Raw genomic sequence first — 26966 nt, forward strand, 5'->3', positions numbered from 1 at the left:
TTGTCTTACATTGTATAGAAATAAGCCAGTACCTCGTGCTCAATATGCAGCTTGTGGTCTTTCCATGCCTGCAGGGACTTATAAAGGCCACCATCGCATTTTACTGTGTCGTTCATGAGAATGGAGCACCTGCACACACCAAAAATGCAAAGGTAGCGAATTAGTAAGAACAGTAGAAGCATATGATGTTTACAAGGAAGAAGCAGCATGCTGAGAACCACAGTGTCTGATATCATTTATCCTGAACTAATGAATGTATTAGCTAATGCAGTGTTTTTCAACCATGAGATATTGTCTGGTGTGCCGTGGGAAATTATGCAACTTCACCTAATTGGTCCCAAAATTTTTTTTTCCAAATCAATAATTATAATCTGCAAATAATGTGCCGTTGCTTAGTGTCTGTGCTGTGTAGAGCTCGGCAGGGTAACCACGTAATACTCCATGTCAGTAGGTGGCAGCAGGTAGTTAATTGCTTTGTAAAAGTCGGAATGTGTCAGGTGAGACGAGGATGGTTTGTTATGATCACAATATGCAGGTAAAAACATATAATGCTTAAACCAAAAATGAACATAAGGAAAAGGCAATGAAGCGTAGGAATGGCTATGTAAAACACAAGTAAAACTGAACTGGCTACCAAGTAAACAGAAACAAAATGCTGGACGACAGCAAAAACTTACGGCGTCCACAAAGTACATCCGTACATGACAATCAACAATGTCCACACAAAGGATAGCAACAACTTAAATAGCCTTACTTGCTAACACAAAGCAGGTGCGGGGAATAGCGCTCAAAGGAAGACATGAAACTGCTACAGGAAAACACCAACAAAACAGGAAGGGCCACCAAAATAACAGCGCAAGACAAAAACTAAAGCACTATACAGGAAATCACCAACAAACTCAAAATAAGGCACGACGACCTGGTGGAGTTTCATTTTGTAACGTTTTCTGCTGGTGGTGTGCCTCCGGAATTTTTAATAAAAAAAACGTGCCTTGCCTCAAAAAAGGTTGAAAAACACTGAGCTAATGAATGCCGCAGCATTGGATATCATTTATCTGTAATGAATGCATGTATTATTCAATGAATACAACAGTGTCTGATAGCATTTATCACAAATTCATACATGTGTTATTAATTAAGCACCTGAATTCTTCTGTTTCAGTTTATATCAAACATGTATACAATTTTAGCAAGTTACATCACATATTACACGTTTTCATTTCTCATTACAACATGTCCTAAAAGAGGTAGGAAGAATCAAACTTTATTTAATCCTACGCCTTTTCACTTCATAGCAACTTCTAATACACTTACTCATTCCTTGTTCTCAATTTGTAACAGATTAAATCAACGCATTTGAAGTACAACGATTCACATTTGAGATTAATACTAACGATTTTTAAATCAAAATCAATATGTTTATCCCATTTCTTCTTCCTTGTACTTTGTAAACACTTTTAGTTTGAACAGCCTCTTGAAGTGGATCATATCTGTACATTGTTTGACTTCTTTACTTAATCCACTCCATAATTTAATTCCACATACTGATATGCTAAAAGTCTTTAGTGTTGAACGTTCATACAAATGTTTTAAATTATATTTTTCTCTAAGGTTATATTTCCCTTTTGTTGAGGTGAATTGTTGTATATTATTGGGTAGCGAGCTATAGTTTGCTTTGTGCATAATTTTAGCTGTTTGCAAATGCACCAAATCATTGAATTTAAATATTTTGGATTCAGTGAAGTGAAGTGAATTACATTTATATAGCGCTTTTTCTCAAGTGACTCAAAGCGCTTTACATTGTGAAACCCAATATCTAAGTTACATTTAAACCAGTGTGGGTGGCACTGGGAGCAGGTGGGTAAAGTGTCTTGCCCAAGGACACAATGGCAGTGACTAGGATGGCAGAAGCGGGGATCGAACCTGCAACCCTCAAGTTGCTGGCACGGCCACTCTACCAACCGAGCTATACCGTCCCAATACTATAATATTGGGACGGTATACTATAATATAATATACCGTTATTCAGTAAATAAAGGGTTTGTATGTTCTCTATATCCAACATTATGTTTTATTCTATCTGATCGGTTTTGTAACATTGTTAGCGAATGAAGTGTACTTTTATAGTTATTTTCCCATATTTCTACACAATAACTCAGACATGGTAACACTAGCAAGCAGTAGAGAATATGAATTTTCCAGACATCTACAAAGCAATTAGCTACCTGCTGCCACCTACTGATATGGAAGAGTATAACATGGTTACTCTGCTGAGCTCTAGACAGCACAGACACTCAACGGCACATTATTTGCGGATTATAATTCCTGGTAGAGATGTCCGATAATATTATCGGCCGATAAATGCTTTAAAATGTAATATCGGAAATTATCGGTATCGGTTTCAAAAAGTAAAATATATGACTTTTTAAAACGCCACTGTGTACACGGACGTAGGGAGGAGAACAGAGCGCCAATAAACCTTAAAGGCACTGCCTTTGCGTGCCGGCCCAGTCACATAATATCTACGGCTTTTCACACACAAATGAATGCAAAGCATACTTGGTCAACAGCCATACAGGTTACACTAAGGGTGGCCGTATAAACAACTTTAACACTGTCACAAATATGCGCCACACTGTGAACCCACACCAAACAAGAATGACAAACACATTTGGGGAGAACATCCGCACCGTAACACAACATAAACACAACAGAACTAATACCCAGAACCCCTTGCAGCACTAACTCTTCCGGGACGCTACAATATACACTCCCCGCTACCTCCTACCCCCCTCACCTCAACCCCGCCCACCTCAACCTCCTCATGCTCTCTCAGGGAGAGCATGTCCCAAATTCCAAGCTGCTGTTTTGAGGCATGTTAAAAAAAATAATGCACTTTGTGACTTCAATAATAAATATGGCAGTGCCATGTTGGCATTTTTTCCCATAACTTGTGTTGATTTATTTTGGAAAACCTTGTTACATTGTTTAATGCATCCAGCGGGGCATCACAACAAAATTAGGCATAATAATGTGTTAATATCACGACTGTATATATCGGTTTTGGTTGATATCGGTATCGGTAAACAATATCGGAATATCGGATATCGGCAAAAAAGCCATTATCGGACATCTCTAATTACTGGTTTGCAAAAAATATTTTTAACCCCAAATAGGTGAAATTACATAATCTCCCACGGCACAAAAAAACCACTGCACTAACTCGACTATCAGATATTCCCATTCTATTATTTTCCAATTAAAAAGTGGTAATATGAGAACAGTTAAACACAGGAAGTGAACAGGATATGAACCAGAACTCAGAAGTGGAATAAAACATAAATATTTGCTTCTACTTACTACTTTTCAAACCGGTTTAATTGTGTCAGTGTGTGTGAGGTTCTTTAATAAGACTTTGTTAAGCATGTTCCAAATAAACTAAACCATTATCATGTATGAATGCATGTTTATACTGTAAACGATGGTCGCCATGACACTAAGCATCAAATAGCACAGGTACACACCTGTAAGTGACCTTTAGAGAAGCAGGTGGGGTGAGTATGTTGGAGGTGGGCCTGGCTGTGACTCCCATGCCACTGAACTCTTCATCATCCTCTCCGTGCAGCGCTCCTCGGCTTCTGTCTCGGGCCCAGCTGCTGTTGTGAAAGTTGGTGGGATGGTAGTAGGACTCCTCCAGGTCCACAGCGTACATGTCTCCATCCAGCTCAAATGATACAGAGCGGGCCCAACGCTTCCTGGATGCAGACTTGCTAGATTTCATCTCTAAAAAGAAAAAGATAGACGACACATGCTCAGATGATGTCAACACTACATATATCTCATGAATTAGCAAAAGGAGGCGTGGGAATCAATTGGCCCCATTCAGCAACCTTTCTTAAGAACACATTTTGTTCTTAGGCCCACTTACAAAGTTTTTAAGGAGATTTTTGTATTCACCAATGTTTTCTTAAAGGCCTACTGAAACCCACTACTACCAACCACGCAGTCTGATAGTTTATATATCAATGATGAAATCTTAACATTGCAACACATGCCAATACGGCCGGGTTAACTTATAAAGTGCAATTTTAAATTTCCCGCTAAACTTCCGGTTGAAAACGTCTATATATGATGACGTATGCGTGTGACGTCAATCGTTGAACCGGAAGTATTGGTACCCCATTGAATCCAATACAAAAAAGCTCTGTTTTCATCTCAAAATTCCACAGTATTCTGGACATCTGTGTTGGTGAATCTTTTGCAATTTGTTTAATGAACAATGAAGACTGCAAAGAAGAAAGTTGTAGGTGGGATCGGTGTACTAGCGGCTGGCTGTAGCAACACAACCAGGAGGACTTACTTTGATAGCAGACGCGCTAGCCGACGCTAGCCGCCAACCGCACGGATGATCGGGTGAAGTCCTTCGTCCTTCCGTCGATCGCTGGAACGCAGGTGAGCACGGGTGTTGATGAGCAGATGAGGGCTGGCTGGCGTAGGTGAAGCGCTAATGTTTTTATCATAGCTCTGTGAGGTCCAGTTGCTAAGTTAGCTTCAATGGCGTCGTTAGCAACAGCATTGTTAAGCTTTGTCAGGCTGGGAATTATTAACCGTGTATGTACAGGTCCATGGTTTAATAGTATTGTTGATCTTCTGTCTATCCTTCCAGTCAGGGATTTATTTATTTAGTTTCTATCTGCATTTAAGCACGATGCTATCACGTTAGCTCAGTAGCTAAAGTGTTTCGTCGATGTATTGTCGTGGAGATAAAAGTCACTGTGAATGTCCATTTCGCGTTCTCGACTCTCATTTTCAAGAGGATATAGTATCCGAGGTGGTTTAAAATACAAATCCGTGATCCACAATAGAAAAAGGAGAAAGTGTGGAATCCAATGAACCCTTGTACCTAAGTTACGGTCAGAGCGAAAAAAGATACGTCCCGCACTGCCTCTCTAGTCCTTCACTCTCACTTTCCTCATCCACAAATCTTTCATCCTCGCTCAAATTAATGGGGTAATTGTCGCTTTCTCGGTCCGAATCTCTCTCGCTGCATTGTAAACAATGGTAAAATGTGAGGAGTCCTTCCTCCGGTGACGTCACGCTACTTCCGGTATAGGCAAGGCTTTTTTTTATCAGCGACCAAAAGTTGCGACCTTTATCGTCGTTGTTCTCTACTATATCCTTTCATCAAAAATATGGCAATATCGCAAAATGATCAAGTATGACACATAGAATGGATCTGCTATCCCCGTTTAAATAAAAAAAAAATTAATTTCAGTAGGCCTTTAATGTCTGTCAAACACCAAAAAAATGAACTAAACCCTTTTGAATAGTTTTTACCTCCGTTTCTTACGGTTTGTTGAGTTAGCATTGGATTGATATGTGGACATGACAAAGGAGGTATTTGATACCTAGAAGAGTTTGCATGTTGTGGGTTTTTTTTCCAATCCCCGAAAGACTGTGACTTAAAGTTTAATCCTAGCTTTTTGTAGATAGACGAATTCAAAGCTCATTGTGTTTTTGAAACTGCACCAATTTCCTCAGAATTTTCAACATTTGAAGTGTTTTGTCCAGAGGATTAGTTATGATTTGTACGTTTTCATAATGTGCTTGTTCTATTTTTGGCCAAAGTAAAACAAAGAAAACAACCTGGAGTTGTCTTTATTTTTAATTTACCATGTCATGATTTTACCAATCTTGGGAATAGATTTTCCTCCATGCGGCCCCTGAGCTAAAATGAGTTTCACACCCCTGCCTTAAACTGAGGTGCCACACTGCAAAAACTGAAATCTAAATAAGATTAAATATCTCAAATAAGGGTGATATTTGCTTATTTTCTGTCTGATAAGATAATTCTTCTCACTAAGCAGATTTTATGTTAGAGTGTTTTACTTGTTTTAAGTGTTTTGGTCCTAACCCTCAGTAAGATATTACAGCTTGTTGCTGAGAGTTTATGACCTATATTGAGTAAAACATGCTTGAAACTAGAATATCAACTGTTGCAAAACTGTGTCATCAACACTCACAAGTATACAACTACTTTTTTAAAGTAATAATTTCTTATTTCAAGCATGAAAAAAAAAATCATGACTTTGACACAACTGTGTCTCTTTTTAGAACAGATGGCAGCCAAATGGTCTTTGCGGTTTTATTTTCAATGAAACAATAGAAAATACGTACTCATATAGTAGTACAGTTATTAGTGAGAATATATTTATTTTAAGGTATTTTTGGGGTTCATTGAGGTTAGCTAATTTTACTTGTTTTGGAAGGTCTTGACAAGCCAAATTTCCTTGTTCTATTGGCAGATAATTTTGCTTAGTTCAAGTAAAATACCCTTAATTTTTGTATTTTTTTTTCTTGTTTTTGAACACTGACTTTTTGCAGTGCAGTGTATTAAAACCTGTCTTTACCCAGGTCTACCACTTGATGGCAGCACAGAGATGTTAGGATTTTCCCTTTTACCAGGCCAGAGCCCTCCCAGATCCTTTTGTTCTAAAGCTGTTTAAAACCAAGAGGGGTGACTATATAGAACTGACTGTTGTGTTCATTCAAGTTAATCTTAAATACTGTTCTTATACTTGAATGCCTATTGGTAATGTGTTCTACTGTCTTACTCAGGCTATTTACGTTGTGCCTTTTGATACCTTGAAGCCACCGTAGTTGGGCTGGGCCTTTTGAGGAAGTGACTGAAATAAAAGAGAGTGCTGTTGTGAAGTTGAGCGAGGCTGTTGTGTCTGTTATTTGAACATAACATTTGGCGAACGAGGATGGCTGACACACCTATATTCTCCCTGCCACCTCCGGACCCGTTTCTACCCCTCCCGGGCGATCCTGTCATTCCCTGGAATCAGTGGAAATCGTCTTTTGAGACGTATCTTTTGGCCACAGGTTTGGACAATGCCACTAGCGCGAGGAAGCGCGCCATTCTCCTACACCTGCTTGGAGCGGAGGGGAACAGAATTTTCAATTCTCTCAGCGGTACGCTGGACACTTATGATGCAGTCATAACAGCTTTGAGCGGACATTTTGTAAAATCACAGAATATCCTACTCCGCCGGTTGGAGTTCAGACGAAGATGTCAGCGCCCGGGTGAGTCTGCCAGGCAGTATGTAGCAGATTTAAGAGCCCTATCACAGAACTGTAATTTCGGCAACCTCACTGATGAACTCATTCGAGACCAGCTCATTGAGAAAACGTCTAATCCCAGAGTGCAGGAGGAGTTGTTACTCAAGGATGCAACTTTGACACTTGATGACGCACTAATAATCGCAATACAAGTGGAATCGGCTACTGAATGTGCGGCCAAAATTGCGGAAAATAAGCCTCATAGGCCTACCCCTGTTATTGAACAGTCAGTGCAACAGCTATCAACCTCAGACCCTGATGCTGCTATACAGGTAGCGCGTCCCCAGCCAACACGTCAACAGAGACGGTGTGGGAATTGTGTCTCCAACCGCCATGCAACAAGGGCCCAGGACTGCCCTGCTAGGGGCCAAACTTGTCGCCGTTGTCAGAAGCCTAACCACTTTGCCAGGTGGTGCCGGTCCGCTCCGGCCGATTACCCTGATGCACAGTCACATGACCCGGCGGTGCCTGTGCGCACTGTAGGCCCCCACTCAGCGACTTTCTCGAGGTGCCCTGTTTACCTGGATGACTGCTGTGTCCCTCTCCTCCTCGACACTGGGGCCAAAGTGTCACTACTGAATGTCGACACCTGCAACCTGCTCTTCCCGAACAGACAGCTACAGCCCCCGTCCACTGCCCTCTGTGGCTACGGCCGCAGCAAAATCGATGTCGTCGGCCTTCTCTACCTCCCGGTTCGCTACACCTCTACAGCTGTGGACCGTTTCCCGTTCCACATCACGCGCCGCGGCGAGAACATCATGGGCCTTGACCTCTTCACTAGCCTGGGTTTTACCCTGCAGGACAACAGCGGTATGCGGATTCTACACGTAGCGTCTCCGAGGCAACACGACCAGCCGGAGCTGTTTAACGGCCTGGGCTGCCTCAGCTCATTTACACACAAGCCACTCCTGGACCACAGCGTGCCTCCCGTGGTCCAGCCCCTTCGCCGTGTTCCCCTGGCTTTGCGGGACGGCGTTACGCAGGAGCTTCAACGCCTCCAGGCTGGTGGAATCATAGAGCCCATCGACGCTTCCCCATGGGTGTCCAACATTGTCATCGCCAAGAAGAAGTCGGGCGGACTGAGAGTCTGCGTCGACCTCCGCCAAGTGAACAAGGCAGTGGTGCCTGACAAATATCCTCTTCCTACGACGGAGGAACACACTACACACTTCCACGGCTCCCGAGTTTTCAGTAAATTGGACTTGCGCCAGGGCTATTTACAAGTCCCTTTACATAAGGAGAGTAGGGACTTGACAGCGTTTATCACCCACACTGGCCTGTACCGCTACACGAGGATGCCTTTTGGGCTCAATTCAGCGCCGAGTTGTTTCCAGAAAATCATGTCCACAATCCTCGCTAGCTGCACTGGGACTGTGGCGTATCTGGATGATATTGTGGTGCATGGGCCAGATGCTGCCACACACGATGCCCGCCTGGAACAGGTTTTCACCGCACTCAAGCGCCACCATGCCACGCTGAACACAGAGAAGTGTGTTTTCGCTGCACCCGCCATAGACTTTGTTGGGTTCCGTGTCTCCGCCGACGGCATCTCGCCTCTCCAGTCGAACGTGGATGCCATCATCGACGTCCCCACTCCTGCGACGGCCTCCCAGGTGGCATCATTTTTGGGGATGACAGCCTACTACATGCGGTTCCTGCCTCAGTACTCCTCCATTACGGCCCCGCTCAGGATGCTGCTCAGACAGGAGACACCATGGTCTTGAACTCCCAAGTGCCAGGTTGGTTTCGACGAGTTGAAGCGGCTCCTCACCACGTCTCCGATCCTGGCGCACTTCCAACTGGACAGCCCCACATTCGTGACCTGTGATGCTTCCGCAGTGGCTCTAGGTGCCGTTCTGTCACAGATCCATGATGGCGTAGAGAGACCGGTAGCGTTTGCCTCTCGGGCGCTCAGCCCCACTGAGCAGAAATATTCAGTGGGCGAACGGGAGGCACTCGCCTGTATATGGGCATGTGAGCGTTGGCATCTCTACTTATACGGAAGGTCCTTTACTTTACGGACGGACCACCAGGCCCTGACGACCCTGATGTCTACCTCTGGTGTGGGGCACAGGCCCCTCCGTCTTCACAGATGGTCAGACCGTCTGCAGCAGTATGACTTTCAGCTACAATTCACCCCTGGCAGGAATAACGTGGTGGCAGGCTACCTGTCCCGTCCTGCCACCACCCAGGGCCCCGCTGTCTCCCCGGAGGACGAAGAAGACGTGGTCCACCTGGTCCACTCACCATTGAAGGACACTGTCTCCCTTCGTGATTTGGAGACGGCCTCAGCAGCCGAGCCTGTCTTCACCATGCTGCGTGACTACATCAGACACGGTTGGCCTTCCCGTGTCCCACCTGAGCTAGAGCCGTATTCCCGTGTGAAGAACGAACTGTCATGCTGGGGTGAGGCCTGCATCGCCCGGGGACACTGCGCTGTTATCCCAGTAGCCCTCAGAGGGTGTGTCTTACAGATGGCACACCAGGGTCACCTTGGCATAGTCAAAGCCAAGCAAAGGTGCCGTGACACAGTGTGGTGGCCCGCCATCGATCGAGACCTGGAGGGACTCATCCGCTCCTGTGCAGCGTGCCTCACCAGTGGGAAGACTGGGCCACCCGCTTCGCCTCCACTCCAGCCCCTGGACTGGCCAACTAAACCGTGGGACCATCTCCAGCTTGATATCTGTGGTGAGCTGCATAATGTGCCACACCACCAGAGGTTTCTTGTGGTGGTCTACGACCTGCATTCCAAGTGGCCTGAGGTGGCTCCCATGGGAACGGTCACCTCTGCTGCCGTCGTCGCCTTCCTGGACCGCCTGTTTTCCCGTTGGGGTTTACCCCGAGCCATCACCACGGACAACGGTCCTCAGTTCCTGTCCTCGGAGTTCACCGCCTACCTTGCCAGCAAGGGTGTTACTCACATCAGAACCTCCGTCTACCACCCCCAGGCAAACGGGGGGGGGGGGGGGGGGGGGGGTGGAAAGGTACAACCAATCACTGAAGAATGGACTGCGTGCTCACATGTCCGAGGGATACTCGCTGGAGGCTGCACTGAATCAGACCCTCCTCCACTACAGGGCGACTGTCCACTCTACAACAGGGGTCTCTCCTGCCAGCCTCATGGTGGGTCGAGAGTTTGTGCTTCCCCTGTCGAGACTCCGCCCACCGATGGCCGCGAGCCCGCGACCATGCTCAGCAGCAGTCAAGTCTCGCGTCAAGGGACAACAAACTTCCATGAAGCAAAGGTTCGATCAGAAGCACAGGGCTAAATGGCCAGCTGTCAGAGTGTCGGACTGGGTCAGAGCGCGCCGGCCCCACCGCGCCAACAAACTGTCAACATTCTGGTCTGCTCCATACCAGGTCATCCGCCAGCTGGGCCCAGCTTCATTTCAGTTAACCGATGGATCCCGTTGGCACGCTAGCTGCCTGCGCAAGGTACCTGCCCCTCCTCACCAGCCTCACGTCACAGGGGTGGCACCGAACATTCCCGCATTGGGGCCACGCCCTCCGGTGCCCGATCCAGTGGCAGCACCCCTCGCCCAGGCTGTGCCGGTCGCGCAGTGCCCTGCTCCAGCACCGGCCCCACTGCCGGTCCCCCTTGCTCCTGAGCCTCGGCCTGTTAGGGCCCGTGCACGCCCTGAGCGTTTTCAGGACTTTGTGGCCACCTTCCATACTTGAAGTTTTAAGAGAGGAGGGGAAATGTTGTGTTCATTCAAGTTAATCTTAAATACTGTTCTTATACTTGAATGCCTATTGGTAATGTGTTCTACTGTCTTACTCAGGCTATTTACGTTGTGCCTTTTGATACCTTGAAGCCACCGTAGTTGGGCTGGGCCTTTTGAGGAAGTGACTGAAATAAAAGAGAGTGCTGTTGTGAAGTTGAGCGAGGCTGTTGTGTCTGTTATTTGAACATAACACTGACGTTTAACAATGTATTCTACAAAACAGGAGTAAGTACAAACAACAAAGATACCAGCGCTGGAGAGAAAGCGGACGAGCTATCAGGAGGTCGAAGCATTCTCTCTAAAAATGGCTACCTTCTTCCTCCCCCTTTGTCCTCCGTCAGCCCGCTGAAAGTGAAACTTAATTGAACTTGTCTACTTAGTGCATGCACATTCTCCTCCATCGCTCTACCCACAGACTGGTACCTCCTGACGTCATTATAATGATACACTGCAAAAACTGAAATCTAAGTAAGATTCAATATCTCAAATAAGGGTGATATTTGCTTATTTTCTGTCTGATAAGATAATTCTTCTCACTAAGCAGTCCTAAATGATCTCAGTATGATATTACAGCTTTTTGCTGAGATGTTATGACCTATATTGAGTAAAACATGCTTGAAACTAGAATATCAACTGTTGCAAAGCTGTGTCATCAACACTCACAAGTATAAAACTGCTTTTTCAAAGTAGGAATTTCTTATTTCAAGCATGAAATAAAAAATCATGATTTTGACACAATTGTGTCTCATAATTAAAACAGATGACAGCCAAATGGACTTTGCTGTTTTATTTTCAATGAAACAATAGAACATACGTACTCATATAGTACAGTTGGCACAGTACAGTAAACTGACAGTTCATATATAAACATTTAACATGTGACATTTCAAACTATTTTGAACAGAAATAGTTCATGCACATTCAGATAAATTCTTCAAAATTACAATTAAAGAAAATTTGGTTGGGTGCCGGGCTGCAAATATATATATATATATATATATATATATATATATATATATATATATATATACATATATATATATATATATATATATATATATATATACATATATATATATATATATATATATATATATATATATATATATATATATATATATATATATATATATATATATATATACACATATATATATACATATATATATATATATATATATATATATATATATATATATATATATATATATATATATATATATATATATATATATATATATATATATATATATATATATATATATATATATATATATATATATATTCCTTGCCCACTAATTGACTGAAAGAGCACGCACTTGGCGCGATGATGTCATTTTATCGATGGGAAAATGCAAGAAATGTCATTCCGAGCGCATATCATTATGTCAAGATAATGGCACTAGCATTTACTTAATTTAAGAATATTTTTCAACATATTGAGAAAAATGTCTCATATTTGTTTTTTCTATCAAGAAAAGTGCACTTGTTATTAGTGAGAATATACTTATTTTAAGGTATTTTTGGGTTCATTGAGGTTAGCTAATTTTACTTGTTTTGGAAAGTCTTGGCAGGCCAAATGTTCTTGTTATATTGGCAGATAATTCTGCTTAGTTCAAGTAAAATGCCCCTAATTTTTTCATTTTTTTTTCTTGTTTTTGAACACTGACTTTTTGCAGTGTATATGTGTGTACGTGCATAGATAACAACTGTGTTTATCTCCTTGTGGCAGAACGGAAGGCCACTTTTTAAGGCGTACTTATTTTGCCAAAATTGAGGGAAAATGTTCCCCCTAACAGATACACCCTCCATTAGATTTGGAGATATACTGTATGCACATATGGCAAGGATTTGTAGGCCAATGCAGCAACATTTCAAAGGGAAGAAAAAAAACTGCATGATAGTACGTGACACAAAAATATGGGCTTACTTTTCTTAGTGAGCAGTTTCTTTGGCTTCAGGGCTGATGTTTTAACACCCACGTTGCCACAGTTGCAGCTGTCATCAGTGGATGAAGGAGGCAGCTGGGAGCCGCTGCTGGCCATCAGAGCTTGCATTCGTGGGGCATAGAGACTCGCCATGCCCTTGCACTTATACAGTCTCAGCTTGCCAGTCGGGTCCTCCACACACTGCCACTTCTGAATCAAAGCAAAATGTCTGCTCATCAAATTGGATTTTTTGGTTTTGCACAGGACATATAGTTAGGGGATGCGACAATACTAAAATAAAACCACATTTTGCATCAAACTAGGGATATTCCACAGCTCATGTCCAGAAAGTCCAAGGTCAGATACCTGTCCTGGCTGTTGACAGGAAGTCTGGTACTCTGCCTTCTGGCACAGCTCCCTCACTCGCTGGTATTTGGGCAGGAAGTTCTCCTCCTGGGCCATTTCCTTCCCATCAGATCTCTTGTGTGGAGGCTTTCTGAAAGAACAGGGAATGAATTATAGGAAGTAAGGAACGAAGAGTCTGATGTTATCAGAAGACAATGCCTTGAAAGGTCACTCAGTATGACATACCCTCGCTCCACAAGGAAGGAATCTCTCCACGTTTTACTTTTCCTGTTCAAATGAAACCTGTTGAAAAGGACAAAAACATCTCGTAAGTAAGGAGGCAAATTACAGGTTTATTTGTTTTGATGATAAAAACAATACACTAATTAGTTGGGGCGGCATGGCGTAGTGGGTAGAGCGCCCGTGTCAGAAACCTGAGGGGTTGCAGGTTCGCTCCCCGCCTCTTACCATGCCGTTGTGTCCTTGGGCAGGACACTTCACCCTTGCCCCCGGTGCCGCTCACACCGGTGAATGAATGTTGAATGAATGATAGGTGGTGGTCGGAGGGGCCGTAGGCGTAAATTGGCAGCCACGCTTCCGTCAGTCTACCCCAGGGCAGCTGTGGCTACGAAAGTAGCTTACCACCACCAGGTGTAAATGAATGATGGGTTTTTAACATGTAAAAGCGACTTTGGGTACTTAGAAAAGCGCTATATAAATCCCAGGTATTATTATTATTATTATTAAATACATTAGTGTCGTCAAACGATTAACTTTTAACATCAGATTAATCACAGGGTGTCTGTGGATTAATTTTGATTAAATAAAATTATTTAAAAAAAATCTGTACCGGGTTTCATTCTGCATGAGCAAAGAAATTATTTCCCATTCTTGCTTGATGTACAGCTTAAGTTGTTCAACAGTCCGGGGGTCTCCGTTGTGGTATTTTAGGCTTCATTTTGCGCCACACATTTTCAATGGGAGACAGGTCTGGACTACAGGCAGGCCAGTCTAGTACCCGCACTCACTATGAAGCCACGCTGTTGTAACACGTGGCTTGGCATTGTCTTGCTGAAATAAGCAGGGGCGTCCATGATAACGTTGCTTGGATGGCAACATATGTTGCTCCAAAACCTGTATGCACCTTTCAGCATTAATAGTGCCTTCACAGATGTGTAAGTTACCCATGCCTTTGGCACTAATACACCCCCATACCATCACAGATGCTGGCTTTTGATCTTTGCGCCTCGAACAATCCGGATGTTTTTTTCCTACGACGTCCACAGTTTCCAAAAACAATTTGAAATGTGGACTCGTCAGACCACAGAACACTTTTACACTTTGCATCAGTCCATCTTAGATGAGCTCGGGCCCAGCGAAGCCGGCGGCGTTTCTTGGGTGTTGTTGATAAATGGCTTTCGCTTTGCATAGTAGAGTTTTAACTTGCACTTACAGATGTAGCATAGAACTGTAGCTACTGACAGTGGTTTTCTGAAGTGTTCCTGAGCCCATGTGGTGATATCCTTTACACACTGATGTCGGTTTTTGATGCAGAACCGCCTGAGGGATCGAAGGTTACGGGCATTCAATGTTGGTTTTCAGCCTTGCCGCTTACGTGCAGTGATTTCTCCAGGATTTCTGAACCTTTTGACGATATTACGGACCGTAGATGGTGAAATCCCTAAATTCCTTGCTATAGTTGGTTGATAAATGTTATTCTTAAACAATTTGCTCACGCATCTATCCTCGCCCCATCCTTGTTTGTGAATGACTGAGCATTTCATGGAAGCTGCTTTTATACCCAATCTTGGCACCCACCTGTTCCCAATTAGCCTGTTCACCTGTGGGATGTTCCAAATAAGTTTGATGAGCATTCCTCAACTTTCTCAGTCTTTTTTGCCACTTGTGCCAGATTTTTTGAAACATGTTGCAGGCAAATGAGCTAATATTTGCAAAAAATAACAGTTTCCAGTTTGAACATTAAGTATCTTGTCTTCTCAGTCTATTCAATTGAATATAAGTTGAAAAGGATTTGCAAATCATTGTATTCTGTTTTTATTAACGATTTACACAAGGTGCCAACTTCACTGGTTTTGTAATATAAGTAAGTACTATTATTTGTACTGACATTGTCTCGGCTTAATCAGAGTATCGGCCAATACTTACGATTCCGATATCGGTATCGTATCGGAAGTAAAAAATTTGCATCGGTGCGCCTACCATAGTGTTTGCTGTTTACAAAAAACTATATTAAGGCAAATTATAACAGCTGTGAAATAAAACTACAGTACTTTTATTCCTGTGAAAAAAAGTAGCTTTACTTTTTTTACACCAGTAATCCAATAACTTTTTCTTTGTCCCCTCTCTTTCATAGGTGTTTGATATTTGCACTGAATCAAAACATGCACGAACACGCACATATTAAATATGTATTGTATAAATGCCAAATAGAAGGCACTGAAAATAATGAGGTCAAAGCAAATAGCGCAGGGGATCGTGGTCCTCAAATCCAACATAAATGGCATTCTTAAAATTGTGTTCTAAGATGTCAATATGAGATTTTTGTCTACCTGTTGACTGGTTTGTCCGTGTCCATCAGCTTAAGGATAGACTTGCCATCCATTTCTGCAGGAATATCCACACCGGCCATGTCCAACAGCGTTGGCGCCAAATCAATGTTCAACACCATATGCGGGTTACTGCAGGGCAAGAAACACCAGAAGAATAAACACTCACAATCAACATAAGGACAAGTGCATCCTAACTTGTCACTCACATGGCACCTTGCTCCACATTTGGTCCTCTGACATAAAAGGGAACGCGGATATCAAACTCGTAAGGCATTGATTTGCCTTTTACCAGCCCAAACTGTCCAATGTGGTAGCCGTGGTCTGACGTGTAGATGATGTAGGTGTTATCCACTTCACCGGTCTCCACCAACATGTTGTGCACCTACAAGGATGTAATACACAGAATAAATAGTTTCATGATATAACAAGTGCGTCAGTGGATGTTTTAAACTCAAAAAAGAAAAAACAATAAAAATCTCTCAGGAGTTGCAAGTGTGGGATGTGTATGGTTCCCTTTTCTGTGCCTGTGATGATGATGTGTGTATTTCTTGGCCAAAACAAGAGGGAGGCTGTGTGTTACCTTCTCCATGCTGTCATCCACAGACAGCAGGGTCTGCATCCTCCTGCGCTGCAGCATGTTGGTGAACTGCATGTGGACAGGCTTCATGGGCCCCGTGTAGCGCAGGATCCAGTGTTTGTCGGGGTTTGGAGCATAGTTGTAGCTTGGAGTTCTGAAACAGGAAAAGACAAAAATTTGACACCGCTGCTCTAAAGCATATTCAATACATATTATGTGGACCGCAAGAAAGTGTTTTGATAAAGACGGCACAAATCAGACCTACCGTCGTCTAACTTTGTACGTTTGATTAGCTTCTATTACAGTAACTTCTTTTCATACTCATATGACAGCTAAGAAAATGAAGGAGCAAAATGTATAACGTTTTCATTAGAGATGTCCGATAATATCGGACTGCCGATATTATCGGCCGATAAATGCTTTAAAATGTAATATCGGAAAATATCGGTATCGGTTTCAAAAAGTTAAATTTAGGACTTTTTAAAATGCCGCTGTACGGAGTGGTACACGGACGTAGGGAGAAGTACAGAGCGCCAATAAACCTTAAAGGCACTGCCTTTGCGTGCCGGCCCAATCACATAATATCTACGGCTTTTCACACACACAAGTGAATGCATACTTGGTCAACAGCCATACAGGTCACACTGAGGGTTGCCGTATAAACAGCTTTAACACTGTTACAAATATGCGCCACACTGTGAACCCACACCAAACAAGAGTAAAAAAACACATTTCGGGAGAACATCCGCACCGTAACATAACATAAACACAACAGAACAAATACCCAGAACCCCTTGCAGCACTACCGTATTTTTCGGACTATAAGTCGCAGTTTCTTTCATAGTTTGGCCGGGGGTGCCACTTATACTCAGGAGCGACTAATGTGTGAAATTATTAACAAATTACCGTGAAATATCAAATAATATTATTTAACTCATACACGTAAGAGACTAGACGTATAAGATTTCCTCGGATTTAGCGATTAGGAGTGACAGATTGTTTGGTAAACGTATAGCATGTTCTATATGTTATAGTTATTTGAATGACTCTTACCATAATATGTTACGTTAACATACCAGGCACGTTCTCAGTTGATTATTTATGCGTCATATAACGTACACTTATTCAGCCTGTTGTTCACTATTATTTATTTATTTTAAATTGCCTTTCAAATGTCTATTCTTGGTGTTGGGTTTTATCAAATAAATTTCCCCCAAAAATGCGACTTATATATGTTTTTTTCCTTCTTTATTATGCATTTTCGGCCGGTGCGACTTATACTCCGCAGCGACTTATAGTCCGAAAAATAAGGTAACTCTTCCGGGACGCTACGATATACACCCCCCCATCCCCCCACAACTCAACCCCGCCCCCCCCGACCTCAACCTCCTCATGCTCTCTCAGGGAGAGCATGTCCCAAATTCCAAGCTGCTGTTTTGAGGCATGTTTAAAAAAATAATGCACTTTGTGACTTCAATAATAAATATGGCAGTGCCATGTTGGCACTTTTTTCCATAGCTTGAGTTGATTTATTTTGGAAAACCTTGTTACATTGTTTAATGCATCCAGCGGGGCATCACAATAAAATTAGGCATAATAATGTGTTAATTCCACGATTGTATATATCGGTATTGGTTGATATCGGTATCGGTAATTCAGAGTTGGACAATATCGGAATATTGGATATCTGCAAAAAAGCCATTATCGGACATCTCTAGTTTTCATTATGTTTTGTGGGGAAATTCAATACTAAATTCGAAAAAACATTTGGAATGTATTGAGTTAGACCTAAAAAAGGCCAAAGTGCAGCAAAAAGTCTGCACCGGCATCCTCGCCGCAATGACCTTTGTCAATGTCTGCTGACCTTTTCATTCCCAAAGCCGGCGGGAAGATGTCCATTCGATGCTACACGGGACGTTTTGCCAAACGTATAAAATGCAAAGCAGTGCAATCAATGGGCTTGAGCACAGTCTGATCAATATCGTCTACAAATCACACCGGCTCTTCAATTATTTGGGAATAAACAATGGTAAATCACCAAGGAGACCCGAGAAGCAAATGAATTTCATCTTTAAACGTGATCGATTAGACTCTAAATAACTGTTAATGCCTCGTGGCCTAGCTGGCGGTAGCAAATGTAATGTTGTGTAATCAAGGTGCCAAGGTAAGAAGTTTTACCAACAGAGGACAACAGGAAATCATTGCCTCTCTCTCTCTCTTTCTCAATGTGGTAGCTGAAAACAGGAGGAATATGCAAACGGAAAAAAGAAGCAAAAGCACTGAAAAATTACCCGAGGGATGCAAATGTATGGAGAAGGAGCAATTAAAAGTTGGTAGGGAAGCACTGGGGTCAGATTTTGAGAGTATTCGGTGTCTAAAGCCTGCATGGCACAGGTTAATGATGCTGGGGGGGATTAGATTAATCACAAGAATGGAGCATCAGAGGGAGAGGGGAGCAACTGCAGTCTAATTACTGGTCCTGAATTTGTCTCCAGAGGCCAATAACAGACCTTCTATTAGCCACCAGCACCAGTCGGAAGCAGGGAACGTCAAAAAGACAAAGACTCTGTGGGTGGATGCTGCTGTCATCATTAGCTATGCATTACATTGACTACGTTCATGCCGCTCCTTGATCATCGCTGACAAAACGGTACAAATTAGCAGGGCTCATTACTGCTGCAGCACTACTGGCGCAAACTACGGCGCACGTGAGCCAAATAAACTGGAGCGACACGGAAGCTACGCTCAAAGGAGGCCCGGGCTGCCAGCAACATCCTGCTCGCAGAGTGAGATAACATGGAGATGAGATGATTGGATTGGTTATTGAATTATGGGTGAAATGAAATGGGAGCATGGGTATGAGGATGTGAAGAGATGAACCGTGACGATGAATGTGTGCAGACTCAAGGACAGTCTTTGTCCAGAACCTCGTTAAAGAAAACACAAATGTTCACCACTAGAAATGTCCGATAATATCGTCCGATAAATGCTTTAAAATGTAATATCGGAAATTATCGGTATCGGTTTCAAAAAGTAAAATGTATGACTTTTAAAACGCTGCTGTACGGAGTGGTACACGGACATTAGGGAGAAGTACAGAGCAGTTGCGTCTCCCGGTCATACTTGCCAACCCTCCCGATTTCCGGGAGTCTACCGAATTTCAGTACCCCTCCCGAAAATCTCCCGGGGCAACCATTCTCCCGAATTTCTCCGATTTCCACCCAGACATCAATATTGGGGGCGTGCCTTAAAGGCACTGCAATTTGCGTGCCGGCCCAATCGCATAATGTCTGCGGCTTTTCACACACATAAGTGAATGCAACGCATACTTGGTCAACAGCCATACAGGTCACCACTGAGGGTGACCGTATAAACAACTTTAACACTGTTACAAATATGCGGCAAACTGTGAACCCACACCAAACAAGAATGACAAACACATTTCGGGAGAACATCCGCACCGTAACACAACATAAACACAACAAACAAATACCCTGAACCCCTTGCAGCACTAACTCTTCCGGGACGCTACAATATACACCACCCTCCGCCCCCCACCTCAACCCCCCGCCCACCTCAACCTCCTCATGCTCTCTCAGGGAGAGCATGTCCCAAATTCCAAGCTGCTGTTTTGAGGCATGTTAAAAAAAAATAATGCACTTTGTGACTTCAATAATAAATATGGCAGTGCCATGTTGGCATTTTTTTTCCATAACTTGAGTTGATTTATTTTGGAAAACCTTGTTACATTGTTTAAAGCATCCAGCGGGGCATCACAACAAAATTAGGCATAATAATGTGTTAATTCCAGGACTGTATATATCAGTATCGGTTGATATCGGAATCGGTAATTATGAGTTGGACAATATCGGAATATCGGATATTGGCAAAAAAGCCATTATCGGACATCTCTATCCACCACAAAAAGCTCTGGTTGTCAGGAGCAAATAGGTATGGCCGGCCCGTGGCATAAACACTCTATGCGGTTGTTTAAGGCCACAACCACTCGGGGGGGGGGGGGGGGGGGGGGGGCTAGACACAAAGTTATGTTTAAGCTTCACTTTTGCATCTCATAGCACGGGGGTCAGCAACCCACGGCTCTTGAGCCACATGCGGCTCTTTAGTGCCACCCTATTGGCTCTCTGGAGAATTTTTAAAAAAGGATTGAAAATAGAAAAAGATAGGGGAAACATTTTTTGTTTTAGTATGTTTTTTGTTTGAGGACAAACATGACACAAACCTTCCCAATTGTTAGAAAGCCCACTGTTTAATATGTTTAAGTGTATGCTTCACTGATGAGAGTATTTGGTGAACATCGTTTTGTCCCACTAATTTCGGCGGTTCTTGAACTCACCATAGTGTGGACTGTGACGCAACAGTTTACGTGTAAAATTTTCCACTCCTTCTTTGTCTCATTTTGTCCCACCAAAAGTTTTATGCTGTGCCGGTGAATGCACAAAGGTGCGCTTTGTTGATGTTATTGACTTGTTGGAGTGCTAATCAGGCATATTTGGTCAGTGCATGACTGCAATCTAATCAATGCTAACATGCTATTTAGGCGAGCTGTATGTAAATATTCCATCCTTATGCCTCTTTTGTAGGTATATTTGAGCTCATTTAATATCCTTTACTTTTATCCTCTTTGTATATAATTTAGTTTTGCATGTCTCATGACACATTATCTGTATGTAATAGTGGCTGCATTTCAGATAGTTGTTTGTGTGCCATGTTGTTCCAGACACACAGCAAACAATACCTATCTTGCCAAAGATTGTAATAAATCTATTAAAAGAAGACGGCCTTAACTTGGACACAAACATCTATACCTTTGGCCATTAAAAGCCAGTAAATTCCAGGAGTTATCTCACCTTCTGAGTAGCCTTTGATTTACTAATGGTTTCTAATGTTGTAAAAATGTGTAGAATAAATATTACATTTCAACATTCTGTCAACAAAGATTTGCTTCAGCCTGCGTCACATTCATTTTGATAGCAGGCTATTATAGCAAATATAGACACTTAAGTCATGTGTTGCCTTCAATATAACACTTAAATAAGGCTTTTCATTTTTTGCGGCTCCAGACAGATTTTTTTGTTGTATTTTTGGTCCAATATGGCTCTTTCAACATTTTAGCTTGCCGACCCCCGTCATAGCACATAATTGTGGTGCATTTAAGGACCCTTAATTAAAGGTCGAAATAGAGGCATTAGTAGTTTTTAAAGACAGGGGAGGCTAAACCCTTAGTGGTTGGACTAATACTACTATAATTATAATGACAATTATACTAATTATGACTATCATTATGTACTAATGATAATCTTACATGAATGAGCTAATCTCTACCTTACGCTATTAAAAAAAATGAACCGACTGATTTAGACTCAATTTTAAGTGAATGTTGACAGGTTTATATTCTTTATATTATATATTATTATATAATTATTATTATTATTATTATTATATATTATCATATTATTATTATTATTATATATTATCATATTATTATATATATTCAATTTATCAGCACTTTTTTGAATCAATCAACACCAAATAATTTGGGGCGGTTAAAGATATTTCAGGGAGACTTTAGCCCACCAAAAAGGCGGAATGTCACCAATGGTACAGACGCTTCATGAAAATAATTTTTGACATATAAATAATAGGGTCTTGCTGATCATGATCCGATGATGGATGGATGAGAATGTATCAAGAGGGAACTGGTTCACAATCTCATAATCAGGATATGTTAATCCCATATTTAAAATGTCAAAAATAATTTTGTTACAACATTTTGGAGACATTACAAACTGCACGCTGTATGCAAAACATACAATTAAGGTTTCCTTTAAAGGTTTTAGAAAGCTAGTTTCAAGGAAATCAAGTAATAAATTGTATTTTAGTGCATGTAAACAGTGTCTGAGTGTGTGTATGTGGTGCGGTGACGGTAGCTTTGGAGTGTGGTGGGGGCCTTTCAGAAGTCTGACTAATAATATTAAAGACCAAAATGGGGCTACAAACAAAATCTTACACAAAGCCTTTGACCGGCCCTGCATATATAGGAAAAAGTGTGTTCAAAGTAAATAACACTGTATTGTCAGAATTTTGAAGGCTGCTCGTGTTCTTACATATGCTGTGAAGCGTTGGGGAAAGCGGTGCTGTACTGTGGGGCGGAGTCCTCCGGACCGTGCGGTGCAACGTGGCTCAGAACCATCATGACAGGACGGTTGGGATACATCCTTTTGGAGGCCCGAAAGTAGTTGATACTGTCGTTGGTGATGACGTCTGTCAGGTAGTCCTGTGAAGAAGACACACACCATGCACGTGAGTAAAGCTGCCAAAAACGGAATTGTCAAAAAGTATGCATCATGACTTTAAAGGGGAACTGCACTTTTTTTTGGAACTTTGCCTATTTTTCACCATTATTATGAGAGACATGCTTTTTTTTTTTTATATATATAGGATCGTAAAGATGATTAAAAAAAAACGCTTGCAAAATGCGACAAATAGGAGTACCCGTTGTAGCCTTCAAAGCCCTCTAAAACAACTTCAAAACCCTCCATCAGCGTTTTATACACAGTACAGGCCAAAAGTTTGGACACACCTTCTCCTCATTCAATGCGTTTTCTTTATTTTCAGGACTATTTACATTGTAGATTGTCACTGAAGGCATCAAAACTATGAATGAACACATGCTTGAAACCAGAATATCAACTGTTGCAAAGCTGTGTCATTAACACTCACAAGTATAAAATGACTTTTTCAAAGTAATAATTTCTTATTTCAAGCATAAAAAAAAAAATCATGGTTTTGACACAAATGTGTCTCATAATTAAAACAGATGACAGCCAAATGGACTTTGCTGTTTTATTTTCAATGAAACAATAGAAAACACATACTCATAAACAGTAGTAGTACAGTTGGCACAGTACAGCAAACTGACAGTTAATATTTAAACATTTAACATGTGACATTTCAAACTATTTTGAACAGAAATAGTTCATGCACATTCAGATCAATTCTTCAAAATTACAATAAAAAAAAATTTGGCCGGGGGCCAGGCTGTATATATGCGCACTAATTGACTGAAAGAACACGCACTTGGCGCGATGATGTCATGTTATCGATGGAAAAATGCATCTTTAGACAATATGATTTGCCTGAGCGGCTTTGAGACCCCGAGAGTAACAAGCGGTTGCCTTGTTGCCTTTCCATTAAGAACAATAAATTAGCTTTTAGTATAAGTTTGCTGGTTTCAAGAAATGTAATGCCGAGTGCATATCATTATGTCAAAATAATGACCATGAGTAGACTGACCATACGTCCTCTTTTCCCCGGACCTCTGCACTTTTTTCCAAAACTGTGAATGTTACAGAATATAAGTGTGACTTATTTTGTTATACTGTCAAGCAGTGTTGGCGTTAACACACTCTTTGTGTCTTTTTAACGCATTGAAATTAGAAAGGACGCAGATTTTTTTTTTTTTTTTTACCATTTGCGGCCCACAGCTAATGTTTTAAAGGCCCACGGCACATTCTAAAAATACTATTAAAATAAACAAAAACATAACAAAAGTTAAATAAAAAAGCTTAAAGGTGAAATGTAATTAAGAAAAAGTTGCAATGTTGACTAATAAAACAAAGCTATTTTTTTTTCTTTCAAACGGTCATTGCTCAAAACATAATATTGAATCAAAATCAATGTTATTATGAATTAATGACTTATCAAAGGTTCTGATTACTTCCCATCAAATATTCCACTTTGAAAAATATTTTTGGTGGAAGATTTTGCATATTTTGTGTTTGCCATAAAAAACATAGTTTTGTTTGACAAAAAAGGGCGGAAAACAAACAAACAAAAAAACAACATAAAAAAACTAAAACATTTTGAAATGAGGGATAGATCTGAAGTTGATGTAGACTCCAGAGATCTAAGCGTTAAATATAAAATGTATGTATGCCCTGGCACACCATTATCATCAGTTCATGACCGAAGCAAAACACTTTTTACACTTTTATACTGAAATAATTACACCTACAACCTAAATAAAAACACAGAAAAAACAACCAGCAGCGGTAAAGTTTAGATCCATGAAGGAAAGAAGAAAGGGAATGAATGTTTATAACTGAATACATTTACATACACATTTGTTTTCTTTTGTATTATTGTTTTTAATTAATTAAGTAACGTTTATGACAACCTTTTTTCCAAAACACAATATAGAATGTGAGATATAACATGATAATGTATACATTTGTCATTTGTTTTCAAAACGCTTACAAAAAAGTGGGACCGGACCCCAAAAATGTACAGTGGGACCCCATTTTTATGACTTGATGGGGTCCCTGGGACCCCATTTTGAAAATTCCTAGCACCAACACTGCTGTCAACAGAGGAGAAAAAATGCTTTATTTAAATATATATATTATTTATAAAGCAAGTTCAAGTATCATTGGCAAATTTTCACCTCGTCCCGGCCTTGGCGTGCTGCCCGCCTTGGCACGCATATATGTGTCCTCTTTTTGGGATTTCAGAATATGGTCAGCCTATTAGTGAGAATATTCTTATTTTAAGGTATTTTTGGGTTCATTGAGGTTAGCTCATTTTGCTTGTTTTGGAAAGTCTTGACAAGCCAAATGTTCTTGTTCTATTGGCAGATAATTTTGCTTAGTTCAAATAAAATACCCCTCATTTTTTTTTTTTTTTTCTTTTTTTTTTTTTTCTTGTTTTTGAACACTGACTTTTTGCAGTGAACAATGCAAAATAAACAAAAAACCTTTTGTCTTCTTGTCTCTCATTAGGATTGTGAACAATAGGCAAAATTCCTAAAAAAAAAAGTGCAGTTCCACTTTGCAAGGGCACACACTTAATCCTGTATTACTGTGAGAATCAGAAATAGCCTGTGGCCAAATATTTCCACTAACAGCTTGCCACAGGCGAAGCAAATCGATACAGGCACGTCTGATCGTTCACCTATCAAGCACATTCAACTTGTCGGGCATCTTTATTTACTCCCTCAGCTTGGCAGCAGCTAGTAGCTGCCTAGCTTCATGTCGTTGGACTCCAAATGTGACAATATTAGTTACAAAAAAAAAGTATTTTTGTCCGATGGGGAAAAATCTAACAGCTATCCCGTCCACAAGGTACATGATAAGTTTGCTAATTGAGCAGCATTACTCATGCTAGCTCACGATCTTTAAAGTGTCCTTCAACAACTCTGTTCTCTTGTTGTCACAATCAATAATAATAATGGATTAGATTTACATAGCGCTGTTTGAGACACTCAATGTGCTTTATAGTGAGAACTGAGAACCCATCATTCATTTACTCCACGTTCACACATTAAATACATTTGTAACCACGGCTACCCTGATCGAACTGTGGCTGCCAGTTTGCACCTAAAAACCTCTGACTACCATCTAACATTCATTTACACTCATACACCAGTGTGAGCGGCACTAGGAGCAAGGTGGGTAAAGTGTCTTGCCCACACTGCAAAAAGTCAGTGTTCAAAAACAAGGAAAAAAAACACAAAAATTAGGGGCATTTTACTTGAACTAAGCAAAATTATCTGCCAATAGAACAAGAAAATTTGGCTTGTCAAGACTTTCCAAAACAAGTAAAATTAGCTAACCTCAATGAACCCCAAAATACCTTAAAATAAGTACATTCTCACTAATAACAACTGCACTTTTCTTGATAGAAAAAACAAATATGAGATTTTTTTTCTCAATATGTTGAAAAATATTCTTAAATTAAGTAAATGCTAGTGCCATTATCTTGACATAATGGTATGCGCTCGGCATTACATTTCTCGAAACCAGCAAACTTATACTAAAAACTAGTTTATTGTTCTTAATGGAAGGCAACAAGGCAACCGCTTGTTACTCTCGGGGTCTCCTAGCCGCTCAGGCAAATCATATTGTGTAAAAATGCATTTTCCCATCGATAACATGACATCATCGCGCCAATTTTTTATTGTAATTTTGAAGAATTTATCTGAATGTGGATGAACTATTTCTGTTCAAAATTGTTTGAAATGTCAAATGTTTAAATATTAACTGTCAGTTTACTGTACTTTGCCAACTGTACTACTATAAGAGTACATATTTTCTATTGTTTCATTGAAAATTAAACAGCAAAGTCCATTTGGCTGTCATCTGTTTTAATTATGAGACACAACTGTGTCAAAGTCATGATTTTTGATTTCATGCTTGAAATAAGAAATTATTACTTTGAAAAAGCAGTTTTATACTTGTGAGTGTTGATGACACAGCTTTGCAACAGTTGATATTCTAGTTTCAAGCATGTTTTACTCAATATAGGTCATAAAATCTCAGCAACAAGCTGTAATATCTTATTGAGATAATTTAGGACCAAAACACTTAAAACAAGTAAAACACTCTAGCATAAAATCTGTTTAGTGAGAAGAATTATCTTATCAGACAGAAAATAACCCTTATTTGAGGTATTTAATCTTACTTAGATTTCAGTTTTTGCAGTGCAAGGACACAAAGGCAGTGACTAGGATGGGAGAATTGAATTCAGTGTACACGTGTGTGTGTGACAGACGCATGGGACGAATAGGAAAATACGGAAGAAACCGCGCCCCGTACGGGATGCAACATTTTAGTCCCGATTACGGGTCGATTCCGTATTGTACGGGGCGGGTGGCAACCCTAACCACAGGTCCATCAGT

The 26966-nt window shown here is 41.2% G+C and overlaps 1 protein-coding gene across 3 annotated transcripts in view; it reads right to left on the minus strand.

Annotated features, from left to right (window-relative positions):
* Positions 1-26966, minus strand: part of sulf2a (sulfatase 2a) — a 191723-nt gene that overhangs the window by 18952 nt on the left and 145805 nt on the right. For all 3 annotated transcript variants that reach the window (XM_062046591.1, XM_062046599.1, XM_062046583.1), the window contains exons 6-14: positions 22396-22565; positions 16274-16424; positions 15900-16075; positions 15694-15822; positions 13370-13426; positions 13145-13274; positions 12781-12988; positions 3525-3783; positions 33-129 (exon numbers count right to left, since the gene is read on the minus strand). In XM_062046591.1, the coding sequence (XP_061902575.1) occupies positions 33-129; positions 3525-3783; positions 12781-12988; positions 13145-13274; positions 13370-13426; positions 15694-15822; positions 15900-16075; positions 16274-16424; positions 22396-22565 (1377 nt within the window). The remainder of the gene's footprint in view (positions 1-32; positions 130-3524; positions 3784-12780; positions 12989-13144; positions 13275-13369; positions 13427-15693; positions 15823-15899; positions 16076-16273; positions 16425-22395; positions 22566-26966) is intronic.

Source organism: Entelurus aequoreus, linkage group LG01 (assembly GCF_033978785.1).
Source record: "Entelurus aequoreus isolate RoL-2023_Sb linkage group LG01, RoL_Eaeq_v1.1, whole genome shotgun sequence".
NCBI lineage: Eukaryota > Metazoa > Chordata > Actinopteri > Syngnathiformes > Syngnathidae > Entelurus > Entelurus aequoreus.